The sequence below is a fragment of the Microcebus murinus genome, chromosome 22, assembly GCF_040939455.1.
Source record: "Microcebus murinus isolate Inina chromosome 22, M.murinus_Inina_mat1.0, whole genome shotgun sequence".
Taxonomy (NCBI): Eukaryota; Metazoa; Chordata; class Mammalia; order Primates; family Cheirogaleidae; genus Microcebus; species Microcebus murinus.
Genome location: NC_134125.1, coordinates 6,410,647 through 6,424,937, shown reverse-complemented (window position 1 = coordinate 6,424,937; position 14,291 = coordinate 6,410,647). Strand labels below are relative to the sequence as shown.

Genomic DNA, 14,291 nt, shown 5'->3' with positions numbered 1-14,291 from the left:
ACTCAGGAGGCTGAGGCAAGAGGATAGCTGAGCCCAGGAGTTTCAAGTTTCAGGTTGCTGTGAGCTAGGCTAATGCCATGGCACTCCAGCCCAGGAGACAGAGTGAGACTCTTGTCTCAAAAAAAAAAAAAAAAAAAAAAAATCACCCACTTGACTTGTGAAATGCAGATTTCCAAGCCCTCCCCCTGGAGATTCTGAGCCAAGTTGGTCTGGGTGTGTCTCTGGAATCTAACAAGCACCCAGGTACTCTCACACCCAAGCAACTTAGGCAAACACTGGTAGTTACGAGCATAGTCCCTTTAACTTCAGTTTTATTTATACCTTGAATAGGTAACACATTACTTAGTTCCAAATACAACAGTGAAAAGTTACTCTTGCCTTCGTTCCCAGGTCCCCAGTTCTCCCCAGAGACAACCATTGTTGCCAGTTGATCGTGTTCCCATCCAGTGACATTTTATACATAAACAAGCATACTCTTCCCCTACTTTTTCTTAAAAAATTGTAACTCTGTATAGGTAAGGCTCTGTACACACTCTCTGCATCCTAAAAGCACACACTCCTAAGTGTAACCACAGTACTAGCTTGGTGACTTTTGAACTCCGAACCTCAGTTTGGCGGTAATAATAGCAGGACACCTTACAGGTTATTGGGGAGGCCCAGGAGACAAGGCTTGCTAAGCCATCAGCACAGGGCTGGCACAGAGTAAGCATTTGTACTGGGGATCACTGTTTATTCTGCATCCCAGGGTGGCCAGGCTTGGCCTCCTGGTGCCAGAGGTACAGACTAAGAACCACACCCTTGGTGAGGCCACCCCACTTATGATTTAGGGGCAGAGAGAACTTCGATAAAGTTAAGTGAGCATTGTGCCAGGCACTTGAGGTCTTTATGAACATCACTGTATTTCAGGGTTTCTCAACCTCAGCATTTTTTACTTCGGACCGAAATAGTTCTTTTGTAGCATCTTTACGTTGTATTAATAGCATGTTTAGGCCGGGCGCGGTGGCTCACACCTGTAATTCTAGCACTCTGGGAGGCTGAGACAGGCAGATTGCTCGAGGTCAGGAGTTCAAAACCAGTCTGAGCGAGACCCTACCTCTACTAAAAATAGAAAGAAATTAATTGACCAACTAAAATATATATATACAAAAAATCAGCCGGGCATGGTGGTGCGTGCCTGTAGTCCCAGCTACTCGGGAGGCTGAGGCAGTAGGATTGCTTGAGCCCAGGAGTTTGAGGTTGCTGTGAGCTAGGCTGATGCCAGGGCACTCACTCTAGCCTGGACAACAAAGCAAGACTCTGTCTCAAAAAAACAAAAACAAACAAACAAATAGCATGTTTAGCAGCATCCCTGGCCTCTACTCACTTGATACCAGTAGCATTCTTATCTGCTAGTTGTGACAGCCACAAGTGTCAGACGTTGCTGAATGTCCCAAGGACAGTGGGGGGTGAGAGTAGGGATAAAATCACGCCCAGTTTAGAACCATAGCTACAGTAACCCAGGTGGTAGGTATTGTTCCTGCCCCACATCACAAGGAATCCCAGAGAACAACAGAGTTTGGGTGACATTCCCAAGAACACATATCTCTGGGATTCACACCAGGCAGTCTGAGCCCAGAGCCTGCCTCCTGCCTATGCAGAAGCCCTTGTCTCAGGAATGTTGTCGAGCTCTTCCTGCCCTAAATTAACCTCAATACGTGTTACTCATCATTATTGCATCTGTTATCAGAGCCTCAAAATACTCCTGTGAGCTCTCCTGAGTCCCGTTTTGCAGATGGGGCAACTGAGATCCCCTGCTTGGGGTCACACATCCAGAAAATCAGGGGTTCTTGGTCCCAGCTCCATGCTAGAATCACCTGGGGAACTTTGTGACAGCCCAGGCCTCGCCCCAGGTGAATTAGGTGCGAATCTTGGGGACCTGGGCTCTTAAAGCTTTTAAGGCTTCCACCCACAGGGTTGAGAGCCTGTGTGTTAGGTTGAGAAGCCAGGTCAGGAAGTTTTAATCTCAAATCTTGGCGGCCAGTGTGGTGGAATGCAGGTTCTTTCTCCTCTCCTGACTGTCTCAGAGGTCAGAGATCTGCCCTTTCTCCAGCAAGGCGAGCCCAGACAGCGGGTGGGGGCTAGGGAGGAGGTCTTCCCTCTTCTCCACCTGGAATCCCTCCTGGGCTCCCTCCCACCCACCTCCTATCCTCACACTAACAGCCCCAGGCTCACGTCACCTGGTTCTCCTTTATTCTCATGCACTCTGGGATGAGATCATAGGACTAAGGCCACAGCAAGAGGGTCCCTGAGGCCAGCCTAGGAAAGAAGCACTGGCCCCTCTGTTGGCCAAGAATGATCCAGCACTGGGGGGAGCGAGGTACCCTCTCAGGGTGCCAAGGGTGTGCCCAGAGCTACTGCTCATTCCTCCCTTGGGAGCTGCACCGGTCTGAGCGGTTGGGTGACATGGGCTTGCGTTTCTCCTGAAGCCTTGGTGTTCTCTCTGCAGGGGTGAGGGGGACGGTGGCATTTGAAAGGCTCAGGACCAGTGCCCTCCTCTCCAACACTCACGCCCACCCCAGCAGGGGCTAGGACTGAACCCCACTGGATGCATGTGCAAATGGAGGCCAGGGGCCAATCACCCCACTCAAGGGCATCAGAGGCGAACAGACCACCTAGCTCCAACCCAGGCTCATGCCAGTTGGCCCAGGGGGCAAACAGGGAGTTAGGGGCAGGACTGGAGTGCGCTGGTCTTCAGTGAAGTGGGTTTTGAGGGGGAGGAACCAAAAAGGACCCACTGGACTGTAGGAGATAAGAAACCTGACCTCTCTGGTCCTGGCCCAAGCCCTTTGGAGACCCCCGGAGCTGTCGCAGCCATGTCACAGGCTGGCAGGTGTGCCTACCCCCTTGCCCGCCGTCAGTCTCCTTCTTCCTTTGTCTTCTTGAACATGGCCAAGGCCTCCCGCAGCACGCCATCAGGGTCTAGAATTTTGACCTGGAGGGAAACAGCAAGGGGTTGATCTCGGGAGCATAGAAGATCCAGGCTGCCAGCCTCGTCGGGAGTTGCCAGCCTTGCCAAGGACGCCCCGACTGAACACAAAACCGGGTCTGTTCCCTGGCTGGGCTGGGCTGGGCGCGGCTGGGCATGGCTTGGGGGTGCTGGTTTCTGTCTCCCTGGGTGGGGCCACAGGGCCCTGGTGAGGGCTGCCCACCTCAGGAATGGGGAACTGGGTGGGCTGAGGGGCCTCATCGCGGCCAAAGTCGATCATCGTGCCGCATTTGGCCACGTCGTCCACCCAGAAGCCTTCGAACAGCTGCCCGTGGTCCAGGTGGAAGAAACGTCCCGACCCGTTCTTCATGCCTCGCTCCCAGCGGCCCTCATAGCGGTTCCCGTTCTCTGGCGGGGGGAGGACAGGGAGGGATGCGTGCTGAGCACACCAGACCAGGCTAGGCCACCAGGCGCGCCCTCCGCCAGCCGTAGTGTGCTGACTCCTGCTGTATACAAGTATGAGCTTGTCATAGTCTCAGTGAGCACTTATGTGTTAGGTACCACACACTAAGCACCTTACAGATAGAAACCTCATTTAACCTTCACAATAACTCTAGGAGTTACATCCTTTCTTTATGGATGAGGAAACCATAGCACGGTATAAGCAAATGTCCTGAGGTCACACAGCTAGGAAGAACTCAAGCCAGGATCTGAACCCAAGCGGGCTGGCTTGAGAGTTTAGACCTTTAGAAATGATGTGCCAGCTGCGTGCGGTGGCTCGCACCTGTAATCCTAGCATTTTGGGAGGCCAAGGCAGGAGGATCGCTTGAGGCCAGGAGTTTAAGGCCAGCCTGAGCAACAGCAAGATTCCATGTATACCAAAAATCAAATAATTAGCTCAGAATGGTGGCGCACGTCGGTAGTCCCAGCTACTCAAGACGCTGAGGCAGGAGGATCGCTTGAGCCCAGGCCCAGAGAGGCAAAGTAACTTGCCCAGAATCACATACCCAGTGCTGAGAAGGAAAAAAGTGGGTGCTGAGGAGAATGAGAATGTGATTTAGGTGGTGTGGACAAGGAACGTCTCTCCGAGGATGGGACAATGCAAAGATCTAGGGAAAAGCGTTCCAAGAATAGGGAACAGCAGTGCAGGAGTCCTGAGGCAGAAAGCGTGGGAGGAACTGAAAGGAAGTTAGTTTAGTGGAAACCAAGGAACTCCAGGGAAAGGGAAGGTGAAGCCAGAGGGGTGAGCAGGGTCAACTTATGCTGGGCCTCCAAGTCCAGGGGAAGAGCCTTGAACTTAGCCTGAGGGTGACAGGCAGCTCTGGAAGGGTTGAAAACAATGTGGCCATGAGGCCCAATCTGTGTTTTAGAAAGCTCACTCTGGTTGCTGCATACAGAGAAAATTCTCAAATCCTGACACCAACACAGGCTTCTCATTAATTACTCTTCCCTCTGCCTGGGATCACCCCTCCAGAGCTCAATGCAAAGGCATTCCAGCTCCTTCTTTTCCTTCAGGTCTCCCTCCAAAGGTTCAAATACCGGCCGGCTGTGGTGGCGAACACCTGTAATCCTAGCACTCTGGGAGGCCAAGGCCGATGTCTGAGGCGGATCGTTTGAGCTCAGGAGTCGGAGACCCCAGCCTGAGCAAGAGCAAGACCCGGTCTCTACTAAAAAAAACAGAAACAAATTAGCTGGGCAACTAAAAATATATATAGAGAGAGAAAAAATTAGCCGGGCATGGTGGTGCCTGCCTGTAGTGCCAGCTACTCGGGAGGCTGAGGCAGGAGGATCACTTGAGCCCAGGAGTTTGAGGTTGCTGTGAGCTAGGCTGATGCCGTGGCACTCACTCTAGCCTGGGCAACAGAGTGAGACTCTGTCTCAAAAAAAAAAAAAAAAAAAAAAAAAAAGGTAGGCCGGGCGCGGTGGCTCACGCCTGTAATCCTAGCTCTCTGGGAGGCTGAGGCGGGCGGATTGCTCGAGGTCAGGAGTTCGAAACCAGCCTGAGCAAGAGCGAGACCCCGTCTCTACTATAAATAGAAAGAAATTAATTGGCCAACTAATATATATACAAAAAATTAGCCGGGCATGGTGGCGCATGCCTGTAGTCCCAGCTACTTGGGAGGCTGAGGCAGGAGGATTGCTTGAGCCCAGGAGTTTGAGGTTGCTGTGAGCTAGGCTGATGCCACGGCACTCACTCTAGCCTGGGCAACAAAGCGAGACTCTGTCTAAAAAAAAAAAAAAAAAAAAAGGTTCAAACACCTCCTCAGGGAGGCATTTCCTGACCCTGAGTCAAGCTAAACAGCCCCAGCCCTCAAAGCCTTTGCCATTTCCCAACACACCTTCCTGTTTTCTAAGGAGAATTCCTTAGTGCTTTTGTCCCCACAACCCACAGCCTGCATGAGCAAGAGACGTGGCCTCTCCGCACCTCGGCCCATTTGTAACGTGGGAGCGACAGGGCGCCTCTTTCGGGAGCGCGGAGGGGATTACGTGAGCTCAGTGCTGCGCAAGTGCAGGCGACGATTATGGCCCTAAAACATTGTCTTCGTTGATTGCATCTTTGCTGTAGGCTCCCCTATTGGAGCACCAGCCCTCTGAGGGGAGGGATGGGATCCTCTTAGTCACCAAATGCCACAACCGAGCACCGCTCTGCGGGGGCGTGGCCAGCGAGACATTGGGGCGGGGCTGGTGTGGGTGTGGTCTGCTGGGGGCGGGGCGACCGGGAAGGGGTCGAGAGGAGTTGGGGGCGGGGCCTGTCGGGGCGGGTGGGGGCGGGGCACTCACTCAGGCGCAACATGCCCTCCCCGTTGGGCTTGTCGTTCTTCCACTGGCCCTCGTAGATGTCGCCGTTGCTGTAGTACATGCGGCCCCACCCGCTGCGATGGTTGCCACACCACTCACCCTCGTAATACTCCTCGGGTTCGAAAAACTGGATCCCATAGCCCTGAAAGCACGAAGGTGCCCCTGTTCACGGCGCCCGGACGGCTAGGAAAGCCCACCGCCTTCCCAGGCACCCCCGAGCCACACACCTGGGCTTCTCCGTTGCCTCCTCCTGCAGCCCTGCATCCAAGTGTCGTGAAAGATCTCCCAACGCTGTCCACTTCTCTCTGTCCCTCGGCTGCTGCCTTCATGCAGCCGGACATCGCTTCTCCCCTCCTCACTGAGCCCGCCCTCTCCGGCCCCCAACCCCCACCTCGTGCTTCTTCCATACAGCCGCCACCACAGGACCTTTAAATCACCCTATCACGTTTGCCCCTCGCTCTCAGATTTCGACCCAGAAAAATGACCATTAACGTCACGCCTAGTGTCCAACCACAAAGAATCAGGGACTCCGTGCAGGTCACACCCAAGGAGGGTGGCTTGAGCAGCCCAAGAGTGCTCCTCAAAATCCTGATCCCGGGCAGGTGCGGTGGCTCACGCCTGTAATCTTAGCTCTCTGGGAGGCCAACGCGGGCAGATCCCTCAAGGTCAGGAGTTCAAAACCAGCCTGAGCAAGAGTGAGACCCCCGTCTTTACTACAAATAGAAAGAAATTAATTGGCCAACTAATATATATAGAAAAACATAGCTAGGCATGGTGGTGCATGCCTGTAGTCCCAGCTACTCGGAAGGCTGAGGCAGGAGGATGGCTTGAGCCCAGGAGTTTGAGGTTGCTGTGAGCTAGGCTGATGCCACGGCACTAACTCTAGCCTGGGCAACAAAGCGAGACTCTGTCTCAAAAAAAAAAAAAAAAAAAATCCTGATCCCCACAAAACCCTGAAGGTCCCCACTGCCCCCTCCTCAATCCCACTCCAGGGCAGCACACCCTGATATTTGACACGCCTTCCCGTTGCCATTTATGCCTCCAATCCTCCGCTGCCTTTTTTCTCCCTTGCTAACTCCCAGCACTTTTGGGTCCCTCCTACAGGAAGCCTGCTCTGAATGCTCTAGGTTGGGCACCCTGAGAAAAACAACACCATATTATATGTAACTTGTTTATTTTGGGCTTTCTCTCCCCACTGGCCAATCAGCAATGTGGGAACAGAGAACATGAAATCCTGGGCTCTAACTCTTGTCAGCTGTGTGACCCCAAGCAAGGCACTTCAAAATGGAAATGTTGATGATGGTAAGTTGTTGTGAGAGTTCACTGAAGTACCAGGTACATGTTCTAGGCTCACAATAGCAGCTGCTCAATTGCAATACTGTAATGATAATGTCTCCAGGGGCTGTGGTGATGGTACATACAAGTTTGTGAGAGAGTGACTTCAGCGAATCTGTGCCCTTTTCGGGGGTTTATGGGCTGAGCACATGCCTCTGGCTGCCTTCTGTCCCCCAGGACCTTCCCCTCTTGTCCTATGGCCAAAGCTGTGGTCCCTGCTCTGTTGTGCCCACTTTTCCCACCTCCCCCTTTATGCAGCCCTAACAGAAGGGGTGCTCTCAGAGAGGGGTGCCCAGAGCACAGAAAGCCAGGAAATGAGAGGGGAAGAGGGTGGAGGAGACTTCGCCCCCATAAGCCTGGCTGGCTTCTGGTGGCCACAGTTTCACAGGCTCCTCCTTTCTCTATTGTTTCCTGTTTCCTGGGTTTTGTTCTAAGAAGTCTTGATGATTCCCCCACCTTCTTCCGTCTTCCACCCACAAGCAACCTTGTCCTCCTTCCCTCAGACTACTCCCCCACTTTTCTCCCAGGCCTCTCTGTCCCCCCTACACACACGCCGTCACACTTACACACACACCATCACACACACACACACACACACACAGCCTGCCTGCCTGCCTGCTGGCTCCGCCTATGCCCCAGGGCATGCTGGGAACCACTCACCCATTTCTTATTGTCTTTCCACCACCCTGAGTAGACTTTCTTGTACTTTCCAGTCTCCTGGTCAGGAAGGCTGAGCGTGCCATAGCCATCCCGCTTCCCAAACTTCCAGTCTCCCTCATAGATGGCTCCTTTCTTCTTCCAGACCTGTGTTCCTTTCCCTGGTGACACACAGAGGGGCCAACACTGCAGACATGGCCACCCTGGGGGATGGGAACACTGTGCTGCCTGGGCCCCAGGGACCCCTAGATGGGTCAATTCTTGAGTGCTGGGACAGGGTCTGTGCATCATCTCTACATGCTCAGTACACAGGAGAACCACAGAAAAGTTCCATTTCTACAAACAGCAGTACTCCAGCCCTGTGCCCTGAAGCTAGATGGTAGAACAAACCTCAAGTGGAAATCCACCCCTGCAGCATTTCAGCTTGGCCTCTTAATAATACTGCATTGATACCACAGGTGGCCAGGGGTTCTGGAACATTCTGGATGTTTTCTTTAGTTCTCCTAAACAGACTTGGTGACCCATCTCCTACTAATTCAGCCTCCTCCTCTACCCCACTCCTACCTTCCAGACTGATCTCCAACCACTGAGGCCTCCATTTTGTGCCTGGAACACACCAGCTATGTTCCTGCCTGAGGGCCTTTGTCCCTGCTTGTCTCTGGGCCTGGAATACTCTTCAGTGTCACTCACTGCCGATCTCCTGCCAGCCTTTGTTCAAATCTCATTTTCTCAATGAGGACTACCCTGAACACTCCATTTAAAAACGATAAGTCTCCCCCTCCTCTGCTCTGTTTCTTTCCATGTCACTTATCAGCTCCTAACATAATGGATAACTCTTATTTGTACTTTCGTGTCTAGTGTCTGTCTCTTCCAGGAGAATGTGAGCTGCAGGAGGGCACAGATTTGGTCTGCTTTGTTCACTGTACCGCATTACTGTGCCTGGCATGTGGTAGGCAACTAGTAAGTGTTGAACAAATGGATGAGGCCGGGTGAGTTGGCTCATGCCTGTAATCCTAGCACTCTGGGAGGCCGAGATGGGCAGATCGCTCAAGGTCAGGAATTCAAGAGAAACCAGCCTGAGTGAGACCCCACCTCTACTAAAAATAGACAGAAATTAATTGACCAACTAAAAATATATATACAAAAAATTAGCCAGGCATGGTGGCGCATACCTGTAGTCCCAGCTACTCGGGAGGCTGAGGCAGAAGGATTGCTTGAGCCCAGGAGATTGAGGTTGCTGTGAGCGAGGCTGATGCCAGGGCACTCACTCTAGCCTGGGCAACAAAGTGAGACTCTGTCTCAAAAAACAAAACAAAACAAAACAAATGGATAAATGATTTGTGGAATACCCATATGGACCAATTCATGTCTTAGTCCTTGATAGCCTGGGAGCAAATCTGACATTGTCCCTCTGTGCTTTTTGACCTCAGGCAAGTAACTTAACTCTTTGGGCCTCTCTGGACCTTAGAGTCCTCATCTGTAAAATAAGGATATCTTATGGGATAAAAACCTAAGTGTCAGATAACAGATGAATGGATAAAGAAAATGTGATATATATAATGGAATATTATTCGGCCTTAAAAAAGAAGGAAATCCTGACATTTTCAACCTCATGAATTAACCTGGAAGGACATTATGGTGTTAATAAGTGATATAAGCCAGGCACAGAAAGACAAATACTGCTCGAACTCAGAAACAGAAAGTAAAATGAAGGGAGGGGGAAATGGAGACACGTTCAAAGGGTATAAAGTTTCAGTTATAACAGTTATGAGAGCTGGAGATTTAGTGTACACCATGGTGACTATAGTTAATATTGTATACTGCACTTAAACTTCACTAAGAGAAGTGTTCATGGCCGGGCGGTGGCTCACGCCTGTAATCCTAGCACTGTGGGAGGCGGAGGCGGGCGGATTGCTTGAGGTCAGGAGTTCGAAACCAGCCTGAGCAAGAGCGAGACCTTGTCTCTACTATAAATAGAAAGAAATTAATTGGCCAGCTAATATATATAGAAAAAATTAGCCGGGCATGGTGGCACATATCTGTAGTCCCAGTACTTGGGAGGCTGAGGCAGCAGAATTGCTTGAGCCCAGGAGTTTGAGGTTGCTGTGAGCTAGGCTGACGCCATGGCACTCACTCTAGCCTGGGCAACAAAGCGAGGCTCTGTCTCAAAAAAAAAAAAAGAGAGAGAGAGAAGTGTTCTCACTGTACACACAAATATATGGTCATCAGGTGAGGTGATAGATATGATAATTAGCTTGATTGTGGTAATCATTTCAAAATGTAGACTTTTATCAAAACATCGCATTGTACACCCTAAACACATATAATTTTTATTTGTCAATCATACCACAATAAAGCTAGGGGGGAAAGATCCAATTTTGTTAGCAATTACAGGACCATTCAAATTTTCTATTAAAAGAAAAAAAGAATATCTAACGGCTTTACTCTGATCACTAAACTCGGATATATGTAGAGCACTTAGAACAGCAGCTACAGACGGGACTCATGATATCCATGTTAGCCTTTGTTATATTTGCCCTTGGGGAGCCCATGGTATGGCAGGGCCCATGTTGCAGGGGACATCTGGTTGTTTGTGCCTGTCCCATCCCCTCTCTTGGTCCCAGTTTCATTTCCTTTGGGGAACCACCCCTCCCCCACTCTCAATCCCCTGGGTTTAGTGGGGCTGACTCCGCCCCCTGGCAGGCCTAGCCAATCAGTGTAGCCTGCCCACCCAGTCCACTGTGATTGGTTCAGTGAAGGGCATGTGACCCAAGCTGGTCCAAGGAGACTAGTTCCAGTTCTGCGTTGGAGCTATTGGCCCTGGGGGCAGGGGGTGAGGTGTCAACCTGCCCTGGATGCCGGTGGGTGGGAGGAAGCTGGCCTAAGAAGGAACCCAACACAGAGGAAAACAACGTGGAGAGATGGAGGGAGAGGCCAGGTCCTGGCGACAGTAAGCCTCCTTGACTAACTCCCTCACCTCCAGGAGAACCTACTTGCTCACGGAGGTGAGACCACCCTATTTAATTCTGCAAACCTAGAACCCTATTACCCTATTCTATTTTTTTTTTTTTTTTTTTTTGAGACAAGAGTCTCACTTTGTTGCCCAGGCTAGAGTGAGTGCTGTGGTGTCAGCTTAGCTCACAGCAACCTCAAACTCCTGGGCTCAAGCGATCCTCCTGCCTCAGCCTCCCACGTAGCTGGGACTACAGGCATGCGCCACCTTGCCCGGCTAATTTTTTCTATATATATTAGTTGGCCACTTAATTTCTTTTTATTTATAGTAGAGACGGGGTCTCGCTCTTGCTCAGGCTGGTTTCCAACTCCTGATCTTGAGCAATCCGCCCGCCTCAGCCTCCCAGAATGCTTGGATTACAGGTGTGAGCCACTGCTCCTGGCCTTACCCTATTCTATATTTCTGTTTTCATATACATACTACCTCGAACATACTATATTATTATTTATTATATTTGTTGTTTGCTGTCTATCTAGTCCTTGCTAAACGTAAGCTTCATGGGGACAAGCATCTGTTTTCTTTACTGCTACATCTCCACAGTGTTTAGCGTGGTCCCTTGGCACACAGTAGATGCTCGATAAATATTGTGAAGTCGGTGTGAGTTGGGCTATTCCTAATTCAAGTGGATTCATGCATTCAGCACATATTTGGTGCACCCCATTCAGAGTATCAGGAGAATATAGCAGTGACTAAACATGGCTCTAGTTTTTAAGCCATGTCCTGTTTGCTCCTGGGATAAAGACAATAGTCACCATGGCCCATGAGGCCCTGTGTGGTTGGCCCTACTGACCTTACCCACTCTCTCCCCACTTGTTCACTCTGCTGTAGCCACACTGGCTTCCAGTCTGTTCCTTGATCAAGCCCCACTCCTTAATACTCCAGTGCACCCTCTAGTCTGATTCCACTGCCCATAAGACATAACCCTCTGCCTGATGCATTCATTCTTATCCTTCCAGGCTTAGCCAAAACATCACCTCTCTGACTGTTCTCGTGGCCCCTTCACAGCTGGATGCCACCACTGGATATTATCTGGATCTGGATACCACCACTGGATTTTATCTGGGTCTGCATGCCACCATTCTCAGCCCCTTGACCTTGAGTAAGTTGTGTCCTCTCTCTGAGCCCCAGGTGCCTCATCTGCAACATGAGGGTGTTCCCTTATTGTGCAGGTTCTCTGCAAGACTGGCAGCTCCCTGAGGATTGGGACTATGCCAGCTGCCTAGGGCCCCGTCTGGACCAGGAACTCATAAGTATTTGTAGAGTGAATGAGCAAGCAGTCTGGGGACCCGCCAGGCCACCCTCTCCCCACCCTGCATGATGACTCTCTTGATGCTTCCAATCTTCTCAAACCACAGCAACTCACTTTGGTGTGGTCAAAGGGTGCCTTGAAGAGAGGGGGCCCAAATTCTCTACAAGTCTGCTTTCGGCAGCCCAGGCCTGTCAGCTCTGGGGCTACACCTGCAGGTCTGAGTGGAGGCCAGACTGGCCCAATGGAAGGCTCACGGGGCTACGCCAGCCCATCACAGCTGCAGAAGCCAAGATCTGGAGAATGGGATGTGATTTACCTGAAGTCTCCTAAGTACTCCACACTAGAGCCGGGTTCAGAACTTCAGCGTCCTGACTCCTAGTCCAAGGCTCTGTCCACCCCACAAGGACTGAAAAACGCACTAGGCATCTTTAACTGCACACAGAGTTCAGGACAGCTGCAAGAAATGCCTCCTTTCAGTAAATGCTGAGGGTGGGTGCTGTGCCACATGCTGGGTGGGGTCAGCTTTGGACAAGGAAGGTTTCGAGTAGTGATCCCTGCCACACTCAGCCCTCAGAACATTCCAGGAGTTCCCTTTCTGTACAGACCCTGGGCTACATATTTGATGGATATCATCTCTTATCTTTATAAATGAGTAGTATTCCCATATTACAGATGGAGAAACCGAGGCTCAGAGTGGTGTAGTGGCACTCCAGGTCATGGCTGGTAGAACCGGCATTCTGACCCAGCTTTAAAGACTCCAAAGCACTTAACCCAGGAAAGCAGGAGAGCGGGGTGGGCATGAGCACAGATCTGGAATTGTAAGACTAGAGTGAGCAGGCATGCCAGGGTTTTTAATAAAATCTCTTATCTTTTCCCCCATCAGTGTTTGGTATCACCAGGCCCTCCTCGCCCCCTGCTGGTCACACCCAGAGCTGGCCCAGTTAGTCCAGTGGGAGCCCATTCTGGGGGAATGAGGAGGGTCCTCAGACCCTGCACTCAGCTATCTGCAGAGCATCAGCGCTGAGTCTGCAGCCTAGAATCTCAGTTGCAAGCCGGTCTCTAGGGGGCTTCCGTTTCCTCCTGCCACCCAGCCCCATGCTCAGCCAGAGTCTTATTATTATTATTTTTTAATATATAGTATGTTATGTTTTACTTTTTTTTTTTGAGATGAAGTCTCACTCTGTTGCCCTGGATAAAGTATAGTGGCATTATCATAGCTCACTGCAACCTTAAACTCCTGGGCTCAAGCTATCTTCCTGCCTCAGCCTCCCAAGTAGCTGGGATTACAGGCACAGCCATCACACCCTGCTAATTTTTCTATTTTTTGTAGAGGTGGGTCTTGCTCTTGCTCAGGCTGGTCTCAAACTCCTGGCCTCAAGCAATCCTCCTGCCTTGGCCTACCAAAGTGCTAGGATTTCAGGCCTGAGACACCAGGCCGGGCCTACACTCTGCTTTCTTGGCCCTGTCAAGCACCATAGCTTGGACCCCACCCTCCCCGCCCAAGCCCCTCAAGTCCCCTGCTCACCATGTTTCATATTGTCCTTCCACTCGCCCACATAGTGGTCACCATTCACAGCGAACACATGGTGCCTCAGTCCGTTCTTCTGGGCCTTCCGGTCCCACTCCTTCCACAGTGGCTCCGACTTTTTTGGGCATTTAGTGACTGGCATGGTGGCTGATTCTGCAAGGCCGGAAGGTGCTGGCAAGTGGTCAAGGACATCGGGGGCTCAGTGTGCCCGTGTACTGCCAGGATCCTGAGCTCAAGGAGGGTGAGTCATGTGTGTGCTAGTCCTCAGGGCAGGTGAACAGCCCTTGGTGGGGGTCCTTTAGTGCTGGACTGACCCTTGGCTATCCCCTCCCTTGCTTCTCCTGGGGCCCCTCTGGGAGGGGTCTGATGGCACAATCGCTTGGGAACCCCGGGAGACCAGTAGAGCAGGAGGGTTTGTGATGGCAGTAGGGAAAAACTGGCCCTGGAGAGGGGGTGGCAGTCACATATTTAATAACCACTATGGGCCAGGCACGGTGGCTCACACCTGTAATCCTAGCACTCTGGGAGGCCGAGGCAGGTGGATTGCTCAAGGTCAGGAGTTTGAAACCAACCTGAGCAAGAGCAAGACCCTGTCTCTACTAAAAACAGAAAGAAATTAATTGGCCAACTAAAAATATATAGAAAAAAATTAGCCAGGTATGCTGGTGCATGCCTGTAGTCCCAGCTACTTGGGAGTCTGAGGCAGGAGGATTGCTTGAGCCCAGGAGTTTGAGGTTGCTATGAG

The 14,291-nt window shown here is 51.3% G+C and overlaps 1 protein-coding gene across 2 annotated transcripts; it reads right to left on the bottom strand.

The window, feature by feature from the left end:
- Positions 1-275: 275 nt before the first annotated feature.
- MORN3 (MORN repeat containing 3) lies at positions 276-13,914 on the bottom strand. 2 transcript variants are annotated; one of them, XM_075996527.1, is made up of 6 exons: positions 13,544-13,914; positions 7,760-7,917; positions 5,747-5,906; positions 3,189-3,373; positions 2,880-2,971; positions 276-1,095 (listed from the first exon to the last, which is right to left on the bottom strand). In XM_075996527.1, exons 1-5 carry the CDS (start codon positions 13,686-13,688, stop codon positions 2,894-2,896), a joined length of 726 nt encoding a protein of 241 aa, XP_075852642.1. In that variant the 5' UTR covers positions 13,689-13,914; the 3' UTR covers positions 276-1,095; positions 2,880-2,893. The 2 variants fall into 2 exon arrangements, with proteins under 2 accessions (XP_075852642.1, XP_020138640.1); XM_020283051.2 differs by lacking the exon at positions 276-1,095 and adding an exon at positions 2,216-2,479.
- Between the last annotated feature and the right edge of the window lie 377 nt (positions 13,915-14,291).

What these genes read in the sequence shown, in the direction of transcription:
- MORN3 (XM_075996527.1), bottom strand. Translation starts at nt 13,688, where the DNA reads ATGCCAGTCACTAAATGCCCAAAAAAGTCGGAGCCACTGTGGAAGGAG. An exon ending in GAAGGACAATATGAAACATG is followed by an intron (nt 7,918 to 13,543) that starts GTGAGCAGGGGA and finishes GTGTGTCACCAG; the next exon opens with GGAAAGGAACACAGGTCTGG. An exon ending in GGAAAGACAATAAGAAATGG is followed by an intron (nt 5,907 to 7,759) that starts GTGAGTGGTTCC and finishes TCGTGCTTTCAG; the next exon opens with GGCTATGGGATCCAGTTTTT.